Source organism: Cajanus cajan, chromosome 2, assembly GCF_000230855.2.
Source record: "Cajanus cajan strain Asha chromosome 2, NIPB_CcT2T_4, whole genome shotgun sequence".
Classification (NCBI taxonomy): domain Eukaryota; kingdom Viridiplantae; phylum Streptophyta; class Magnoliopsida; order Fabales; family Fabaceae; genus Cajanus; species Cajanus cajan.
In genome coordinates this window covers 68,463,532-68,474,060 of record NC_138518.1, presented here as the reverse complement: position 1 = coordinate 68,474,060, position 10,529 = coordinate 68,463,532, and the positions used below count along the sequence as shown (strand labels likewise).

The 10,529-nt window shown below is 32.7% G+C and overlaps 1 protein-coding gene across 2 annotated transcripts; it reads right to left on the bottom strand.

The window, feature by feature from the left end:
• Positions 1-243: 243 nt before the first annotated feature.
• Positions 244-9,821, bottom strand: LOC109810674 (Zn-dependent exopeptidases superfamily protein). Of its 2 annotated transcripts, XM_020374189.3 has the most exons (21): positions 9,291-9,821; positions 9,054-9,139; positions 8,774-8,875; positions 6,957-7,063; positions 6,740-6,840; positions 6,562-6,649; positions 6,340-6,428; positions 6,096-6,235; positions 5,840-6,005; positions 5,591-5,714; positions 5,302-5,398; positions 4,911-5,040; positions 4,508-4,567; positions 4,286-4,404; positions 3,922-4,046; positions 2,735-2,959; positions 2,367-2,527; positions 1,696-1,859; positions 1,084-1,166; positions 666-751; positions 244-596 (listed from the first exon to the last, which is right to left on the bottom strand). In XM_020374189.3, the coding sequence occupies exons 1-21, from the start codon at positions 9,498-9,500 to the stop codon at positions 453-455; spliced, it is 2,607 nt and encodes an 868-aa protein (XP_020229778.2). In that variant the 5' UTR covers positions 9,501-9,821; the 3' UTR covers positions 244-452. The 2 variants fall into 2 exon arrangements, with proteins under 2 accessions (XP_020229778.2, XP_082924952.1); XM_083068826.1 differs by lacking the exons at positions 8,774-8,875; positions 9,054-9,139; positions 9,291-9,821 and adding an exon at positions 7,887-8,761.
• Between the last annotated feature and the right edge of the window lie 708 nt (positions 9,822-10,529).

The following is a 10,529-nucleotide window of genomic DNA, read 5'->3' as shown; positions in this document are numbered from 1 at the left end:
ATCTTATCCCAAATACACTAGAACATCATTTCTGCAAAATATCAATTATTGTTCAGCACCAAAAAAGCACTTCGGTTGCAAACCATTGGTTTAACTCTCATCACCAGCAATCATTTTCTTGACAACTTATTATAAGCATTGGCTAAAACTTTGTGCCATTTTCAGTCTAAAATAGGCATGGCTTCTTCTAAACTTGTTTGACAAAACAAATTCATGAAAGAGGGATTTATGACACTTCAGATCTAGTATCAAATTTTGCTTCTGGTTTTGCATCTATAAATTCGATGTTACTTTTTCTGCTAAGAACGTTTACATAAAGAATAAATTCCTATGCTGGAAGTAGGATTACGATACTTAACGAATAGTTATAGTGTCAATTCCTAAAGCTATTATGTACAAATTTGGTCTTGAAACAAGTTAAAATGTCCTTTCAAGACATAAAACTATAACTCTTAGAAGATATAGCTAGACATATAACTAGAATAGGCAACAACATCAACCCAGTCTGGGAAAAGATCCTTCAATCTCTTTGCTGGACTAACTAACTTTTGGTCTAAAACTGCTAGGTCCACTCTTAATGCTTCAGAGCTGTTAGCCTGACGTCATCAAACAAAATAAAAGTTAGTGTTATAGTAAAGAGAAGTTAATACAGCATCAAATTTTACCTCTAACCAGAAGGTCCAATTCCCATCACTGGGTCCACTAAGACGACATATATATGATTGTGGACCACCACCATAGGTTTCAGTTCCTGCAAATGTAAACTACATTAGGCAATGGTTATAAATTTATAAACCCACTTAGAATTGTGAGTCTAACTCAACTCCAAAATTTAGTTTATATGAAGACTCTTCTCCACTTATATAAACTATTTTCATTATATTACTACTTAATATGAAATCTACAACACCTTCTCATTATGAGAACTAGACATCTCAAATATTAAATTTACAAAATTAGGCATATATGAGTACCGGTAGTCCAATAATAACATGATAGTACTAATAACAATCATTAAGATAGACTCTAATATCATCTTATAATTTTAATTTCGGACCTAAGTGGAGGAAACAATTTTCATACCTGGAAGCAAATTATCTGCAAACGACCAACTTGATAAAGGACCAGTGATGTTGAGAACAGCAACCCAGACCTCTTCCAAGGAACTAAAAGGAAAACAAATCCAGTTATACATGAAAAAAAGTAAAAAAGTTAGGTATTCTACTTTTTAATTTTCCTTCAACTTTTTTTAATTCACACAAGGTGGTGTAGAAAACAGATTTAAGACCATTGAAAACAAAAGTGCAGTTAAAAACAGTTACAAAAGTTCTTTTGTATAGGCAAAAAATTTACGTAATGTTTACAATAAATAAAAATACTTTATGGATTCAAATATCAGAGTATATCACAAGCATATTTCCCTATTAGTACACCCACCATGGACACAAGTACATGTATAAGAATCAACCGAGTTGAAAAAATTAGACCACTAATCACCTTCCATCATTCCCAGGCATTGGCTGGTTATTGTATGATACCACATGGAAAAAGTTTTTATGCAACTAAACAATTAGTATAATCAAGATTTCCACACTAGGCCACCACAATGAAAAACAAGAAATCACATTGAACATAAATTGCATTTTTTACTATGTAGATTAACTATGCTGGTAGCAAGCACAATGATCCACTCACCCCAAATAAAGCTCCAAGTGAACTCTTCTTGGTCCCTTTTCAGAATTTAAAGATGGATTTTGAACAGACAACTTGGGAAAAAATTCATACTGTTTCAAAATATCATCCCTTTCTGCAGGGAACTTCAGACTGTTTGAAAAGAGAAAAGAAACTGGAAAAATTGCCTGCAAAGAGAAATGACTTCACATTAATTTCATGAATTCACAAGCCCTAGGAATGTATAACAACATAATCATTATAAAATAAAATAAAATAAAAATAGCATTTGTTTTTGTACTAATGAATATATAGGATAACAGCAGTATATCAAGTAGTTAATCCATCTAATTTAAAAAGGTATGACAATAAATGAACAAATAAAACGCTAGTAAAGACAGCTTTTATGAATTCAATTACTAATTTAAATCATCAAATATTTGTTAAATAACAAAGAATGAGAGCAAATAGCTGTGGCAAATCATAGAGAAGTTTTAACATATACTAATGCATTCTTAAAAGTAAGCTAACATCGTCAACTCAAGAATGTGCAACAACTGAAGAGTCTAACTCAACCTTGAACTTCATTAATTAAAGAACCAATTAGACATAAAAGTAAACATGGACAAGACTCTTGTTTCACTCTTTCCCATTTTAATTGAGTGAGATCAACATAATATTGGCATGCAACTTACCATCCAATCATTGCGTTTAAACAATGATGCAGATTCAAATGAAAACTCAGAAGTAATATTCAATTCCTTTGCCACTTCAGGTGAGTATTTGAAAAGGAAAAGTAAAGAATTGGAATCAGTCACAGAAAAATCATAAGTAGATTCCCTAATCTGACTTGAGCCTGTCAAACCACAGGAAAAATGTCAGAAATTAGATCAAAACGAGAGGGAAAACAAAAGGATATATGGGGTACTACAATGATAATGGAAAAGAAAAAATTAGAGAAACTTCTATAGGCACATTACAGAAACTAGATAAGTTCATCACTTAAGAGGGTATCAAGAAAATTATAATTTCCCACCCTACTGTCATTTCTGATAATCAATACCTTCAGTATGGAAAGTATGCTGAAAAACAATCCTCTTAGGTGCAGACATGGTGTAAGGAAAAAACTGAGATGATAACGCCAAAGCAAACACACTAAGATGCAGCAGAAATTGCACGATGGATGATCTGGCTAACCAATGCCCACATATGGGCATTAGAGGGCCCGTGCACCAACCAGTTACAATTCCAATTAATGCAGCCACAATAACATCAGGAACATAGTGCCCTGCAATAAGAAGTTATGATCAGCAGCAAGCTATGAAGCACGGATACTTCAATTTGCTTCACGTATCCGTATCTGATACGTATCCGATACGATACTCTTAGATACTTAACCGATACGTGTCAATGAAGTATCCTAGCTTTTAAAAATATTATAAAAGTTTTATTCAATTTTGATACTTTCAGATACTTCACTGATACTTATTAGTGATACATATCAATAAAGTGTTCAAATTTTTAAAAAATTATGAAATATCCATTACAGCTAAATAAGATATATAAGCATGTTTAATATAGAAACATAGAACTATTGGTCCTTGATGAACTGTAAATGAAAATTGTCTTCTATATAGATAATTTCAAGAAAGGAATGATATTGGTAATATTATTTCTATTTGTAAATAATAAAAAGTAATTTATGATGAAATGATTTATAATTTATTTACTTCTAGTAGTGTACAATAAGTATGTTTTTAATTTGGATTTGCAAAATAGCAATTATATATTTAATATTTACGAATTTTGATCAAGTACATATTTATTATATTGTATGAACATTAATGCATATAATGACACGTATCTTACAAGTATCGTATCTTATATATTTTTAAATAATCGTATCGCCGTATCGGATACGTGTCGTATCCGATACGCGTATCGTATGGGTGCATCATAGGCAGCAAGTATTTTGAGCATTGTTAAATTGTTAGCATTATATTGTTTTATGAAACAGGTTTATCTAAATAGTTACCAAGTGATGAGATACAATATAGGAAACCTCAAGTGAGATAATACCATATATACACATTTGATTTTAAAAAAATATACTGATAAATGTATTTATTCAAATGCAGTAGCATGAAGCTTAGTGATTCCATCATGATGGTCTAATTATCATCCCAGGCCTTAAAAAGGCAATTCATTATGCATTAATTTAATTACTGGGGTGTGTATATATATACTAACCATATGGTGGAGGAAGAGAACCCATCATTCCCATCTTCTCTATCAGAAACTGGGCAAGAATGCCACCAAAATAAACAGAATATGCAAGGCATGGAACTAGAGGTAATATGTAGAACATTGTTGACCTGGAGAGTAAAAAAATGAAATGAAAAATATTTTACTAAGATGAATAACAGATGCCAAAAGAAATAAGATTAGATAATAGCATGCATATAAAAACAGTGAAGATGCTAGACAAATCTATTGTAATGTAAAGGGAGTCAAATGACATTAGTGGTTGTATGACCAAACGAAGCAAGAAACATTTATTTGCACAAAAATAGTACACTCAGTAGTTACAATTACATAAGCATTCACAACCAACCTGAGCGACCGCTGTCCAAAAGATTTGACTGACAAGCAGAAGGATATCCATGCAGGAAGCATGGAAGCACACACAAAAAAAGTCACAAAACCTCCACTCAAACCAGCTACAAGATAAGCCTGCTTTTACAAAACTTGTTTAGCCACAGAAAGATATTCAAGAGAATACATTAAATCATGCTGCAAAAAAATCATATTCTGACTAAATATTAAATCTGCCCACCAAAGTTAATACAGCATAGAACCCAAATGCTCCCCAGAACCTTGCTTCATCAGATAGTGCCTGCAATTTATGTGTCAAATCAAAAAGTTAGGCTTAGGCAATTCGGACTACCAACAATACAAATTGAAATCACTCACAATGAATATGCCCAAATTCAGAAGACCATGCAAAATCATTTATAAAGATCACACATGAAGGCAGCAGAGGCCAAAGTAGATATGCCAATTCTATAGACACTATTTGTTGGAAGCCTTTCTATCGGACAATATATTTCATTTGATAACCAGCAGAACCAAGATAGTGTACAGTTTTATTAATGAATCATTTTGACAAAAAAATAAAATAAACTATCAAACATGGGTCACAGTAAACTTGTTAAACCAATTTCAATATGCTGCAATACCTCTTTCGATGACTTGACAATTGAAACGTCTTGAGAAAGAGGAAAGCATCTCCAGATAATTCTTGGAATTAAAAGTCCAATAAGTGCACAGGGTATAAACATCAAGAAAGCCAAGTATGGATGAGCGAACCTGGTTTTCATCAATTATGTTAACACATGATCACAGAAATTATTACACCTCAGATAATTTAATGGCCACAAAATAAAAACAGCACTGCTAAATCTTTAGATTTAACTACGCAGTTATCAAATACTTGGGTGCTTTGTTCTTCCACTGAATAATTTGATTAATAGCGAAATTTTTCGGCACTAGCTACAAGAAACCAAAAATTGCTCAAGAAAAAAATCTGTCGCTAACTAGAAGCCAAAAGTTAACTTTAAATGAACATACCAATTCATTGTCTGAGAAGAGAATAGTAATCTAAAAATAGAAAACACAACAGGAACAATAATTGCCAATATAATCCCAATTGCATGGAACAAAAGCCCTGCAAATCCAACAAATTATAAAATGTTATTCAAAGTGTCAACAAATAATATTTAAATTCTTCTACAATAACTCACCAAAAAAAAAATCTCCTAGAAAATAGGTTCAAGGCAAAAATTTAAGTGATTAACAAGAAGATCTGTAAGAAACATCTTATAAAGAATTAAGCAGCAGTAATCATGTAGAAATTTACCTTTTATAAAATCACATAAAGCTGCTGACCAAGAATGTGATCCACCATGTGTGAAGGAAATGACAAGAAAGAAGAAGATAGGAATACTGTGAAGAATTTTAGCTACCCTTTTGGAATAAAATATCTGAAAATCAATATCTTAAATATAAGAAAACAAAAGTGCAAGGTGGCCAATTTCTGAATATCGTATTGCTAGGAGTATCAGAACATCATAAGCAAAAGAAGGAATCTACAAACTTCAGTGCATACCATAAACCATGAGAAATAATCAAAGAATACAGCCCGCTCATCATTGAACGTGCTATTAATAACTTCACTAGAATTTGTTTGATAGGAGTTTTGTAGCTTAGAAGAATTAGTAAAAGTCTTGATTATGCTGAACAAATTCTCTCCGCGTGCTTGGATGCTTCCGGGTCTGAGACAGTAATACATCAAACATGTTTTTGTGAGGATAAAAAAATTCAATCAAATATCTTGTACCAAACCAAGCTCGCAAGATACATACATTAGTCTCTCTACTGTATCATAAGAGGTATGGTAAAAATAACCACCAAGGAGAAAGATAATGTCAAGTCCAGGAATATTTCCATAGTCTTGGGAAAATATTCGAAAATCTGTATCACCAGGAATAATAGGAAAAACATCCTGCATGTTAAAATAAAAAATTTGAATTAGTAAATACAAAAGGGGAAAACAATTGCTAAGCAGCATGATAGAGTATTAAGATATAGGGAGGTTAAAGGCAAAACCTGTGCTGCACTATTAGCCATAGGATATATTGCTGCTTCTGCATAGACATTAGAAGGCCAGGAACTGGGTCCAGATTGGCAAACTAAATCTGTTAATTTTAGCAACATTATTCAGTGAAAATGTCCTACATGGAACACATCATAAATTTATGGTGCACAGAGACCTTGAAGATGTAGCTTATTATCCTACTAATCATAATAGAAATTTTACATCACATTTACCTGGCCCTCCAGTCCCGGATGCCTCCACATTTATAAAAGCTCCAATTGTGTCACGCCATTTATGTGTCTTCATGAACCCATGTGAACCCTTATGCACCAAAAGTAAAACAACTCATCAGTTTCATCATGCTAAACTCCACTCATGAAAAACATTCATCTTCTATAGACAACATCCTACCAACATGAAAAGTTCCTCAGCACCATTAAAAAGGAAAATAATTGGGCGGTAGGGAGCCCAACCAGAGTCCACAATTAATCTTGCAATTTCTAGCATAGATGCTGAAAGGGGGGATTAGATGAACAATAAGATTTAGAATGCTCAAGGTGACAAGGTATAGATTTGCCAATATAATCTCTCAAATTCAATGAAAACTTCAAATGTAACCATTACTCACCAACGCATGAACCACAGTCACCGGCCCCAGGGGAACCAAGTGGACTATCAAAATGCCCATTCACTAAAACTGATGGATCAGTATCTTTGGAATCCACAGATGATATCCTGTAATAATAAAATAAAAATGAAATCCATGTTGAACTTTGTTTTGTTTATATGATGCACAGAAAATATGTGGTCACTCAAGGTACAATAATGAAATAAGAAAAAAAAAATAACACAAGTTTCTCCATAAATTAAAAATAGCTTATGCATTATGTAATTTATAGATATGAAGCATGAACTCCAACACGGACACTTGACAGGACACGGACATGGATGCCAAGACACGGTTAATGTCCAAAAAGTAGGACATGGGGACACAACACACATATATATAAGCTTTACAATTTTTATATGATAATGACCATAAAAAAATGAACCATATCTCTTAAAAGTAGGAACATCGAGCAATTCTTATGAAAATAAGTCTCAAAATAGATATATAAAAAAATGTTTGAGCATTGAAATATTTATAAATAAGTTGGTTTTTAAAATTTTTTTATAAAAGGAGTGTTAGATTAATGTTTAACTAAGAGCAAAAGTCAACTCACTCTCTTAACTCATTCAAGTGGTGTCAAAAAGGTGTAAGTTGAATCGAAGAGGTGTTTGAACCAAAAAAAAAAATAATTTTTAATTGTGACACGATATAATTGTGTCCGGTGCATATCAAGACGTGTCTGACAAGTGTTGTGTCAAAAACATGTTAAACACACTAACACAACATTCTATAAATGTGTCGGTGCTTCGTAGGACTCAAATTAATTTCTTCAAAAACTTATTTTTTTAATTTATGGAGAAGCTTATTTTATTTTTCTTTTCTATTTCTTTCTACTATAAATGCTTTAAGAGAAATTTATCGAAAGAGGTCCCAAGAATGTTATGTTACCTTATTATGTTCACTCCCCACTCTGAAGTTAATAAAGGTATCAGTTTCCAGGCCACATGTGTGTATCAGGATTCAGGAATAATATCATTTAAAAAAATAAAAGTAAACAAAGTAACCAGACAGTATGAGATTGCATCAAAACAGCACTGTTTATTGCAAGGGTAACTTCAGGTTACCACCACCCCATGTACAGATGTACTTCATTGAGTTTCACATTACATACATGAAGTTCTATTTTCTTTTCATTTTGCCCCCTGAACATTCTTTTATCATTGAAACTAACAGACAGATGTATGATTCTAACAGTGTTGTTGTAAAGTTATTAGCACGTGACCCTATTGATAGAACGGGATCACATTATAGAACCAAGCTTATCTAATAGCTTTTTTCTCATCCTTTTTCCCCTTATTGGATCCTATTATTTCTATTAGAAATGAACTAGGCCTAACTCAAACCCAAAAGCTAAGTCAAAGGGAGAAGATTGCTCAATATAAGGAGTATTCTGCCCATATTCCTAGCTAATTTAGGACATTTTACTAAACATTATTGCTGTCATATGTTACTAAATTTAGCTTGCTTTCACGTGAACCATTTGCTTACAAATTACTGAAAATCTCTCTCTATCCGTTTCCAATGAAATTGTGCTGCAATTCTTGAATTACAGAATACATTGCCGTAACATATACTAAGTTTTCATCTTTGGTGTTGATACTGACATTTTTTTTTAAAAGTAATCACTGGTTCATCTACGCGCTTGTAAAGTCAAATGTACCCTTTAAAGTTTAAACAAGGAAATTCGAGTATGAAATGTGAAAATTGCTTGAAGTTTAGGGGGCTATCTATCTACAAATCCCAGTACACATGACTGAATCCAATTCTAATGTTACCTCATAAGAATATTAGTATGATTTCTGTATCCGAGACCTATGTTGAAGCCCAAAAACAACATATTGAAGGAGCCACTTACGGTTGTCTCCTCGACGTCAATTCTGCGAGTAAAATGTTGGAAATAAAATCAAACTCTAACAAAAAATAAAAATAAAAAATACATCCTAAAACTACAAAGTGCATGTGCAGTACTAAATATAATTAAGTGGGCCAAAAAGGCAAAGAGAAAAAGAAGTGTGAGAAATAATATTAAAAATAATAATAATGAAGTGCAGCAACCTGACATTGGAGCTAGCTCGGTCCTTTATTGCATCCAACTGACCCTTAATATACTGTGCAGCCTTTTTCAATCCAGGACGCCCTTCCTATTATTAAATGCACCAAAAGTCAACATTCTCAAATTCATATCACAAACACACTTCGATAACGATTCACATCATGTCGCACAACAAAAACCCCTATTCGCAAACAACATAATAATGATCAAGTTTCACATTTGCAATTTATTTGGCTCACTTGGCGACCGTCGATCTCCTGCGACAACATACGAACGTGTTCGACGGTTCTGGCTTCGGAGAAGCGATCGAGCGGCGCGTCGTTGCCGAGAGGGTGGACGAAGGCCATGTGGATGACGGAGTAAGCGAGCGCCGACATGAGGCCGTACGCCACCGCCAGAAGGAAGAGGAATTTGAAGGCGGAGACATCCTCGGAAGAGCCGAACGGCATGTGGAAGAGTGAAAAGGAGAAGGTGGATTGTGTGTTGTGTCGTGTGTGTGTTTGTGTTTATGTTTGTGATTGTGTCGTGTGTGTGTTTGTGTTTATGTTTGTGATTGTGTTCGTAAGCGCTGAGTATTTAAGTATTTAGAATTTAATGAAATGGTTTTTGTTGGTTACTCTGTGTTGTGCCGTAACGTGAAAGCGGCAAGAGCGGCTAAGAGGGAACAAACATGGATTACAATTTTGTTTTGTTTTGTTTTGTTTTTAACACACTGAGTCTACGCATACGAATAGGATGGTTCCTGCTCGTTGCTGTTTGCCTTTTGGTTCCGTGAGTGAAAAACTTGACGCACCCAAGTTCGTGCGAGGTGCGTCCTTTTTGCTTTTTCACCTTTGTTTTCGATCTTTGGGCTTGAAAGTGATTGCATTAATGGGTTTTTTTGGGCCTACCGAGAATGTTACGTCACCTTTGGGGGGAATTACGTAACTTAATTCATTTTACGTACGGCTCAATTTAATTTATTATTCATTAAACTGATTGAATTCTAAATTTATAGGTCGGCTAAATCATTTAGGGAGTATTCTTTTTATAAAAAAAAATCTCATAAATTTTAATGAATTTTAAAAGATTTTGAAGGAATAGAATGACTTTTAAAATTTTAATAAATTTTAATCAAGATTTTATAATTAGAATTTTAATAAATTTTAACAGATTTTGATCATTTATATTATAATATTTTAAAAAGTTTTATAAATTTCACATTAAAAATATGAATTTTAAAGCATTAATTAAAGTATTACATAAATAATATATAAAAAATAATAAACATAATTTTTTTTTATTTTTTGACAAATAATTGACTATAATATCATCTTAATTAACATTTCTCTATATCTAAAACTATTATAATTTTCCATACATTGATATATTCTCTTTCATTCTCTTGAATATAAATAATATGTTCAAAATCATGGTCTTCATTAACCGATAACATGGAAGAAGAAAATTTATTCACTAATTCAATTAAAAATTTATAA

What these genes read in the sequence shown, in the direction of transcription:
- LOC109810674 (XM_020374189.3), bottom strand. Translation starts at nt 9,500, where the DNA reads ATGCCGTTCGGCTCTTCCGAGGATGTCTCCGCCTTCAAATTCCTCTTC. An exon ending in TCTTCTCAGACAATGAATTG is followed by an intron (nt 5,041 to 5,301) that starts GTATGTTCATTT and finishes GATGAAAACCAG; the next exon opens with GTTCGCTCATCCATACTTGG. An exon ending in TCTATGCTGTATTAACTTTG is followed by an intron (nt 4,405 to 4,507) that starts GTGGGCAGATTT and finishes TTGTAAAAGCAG; the next exon opens with GCTTATCTTGTAGCTGGTTT.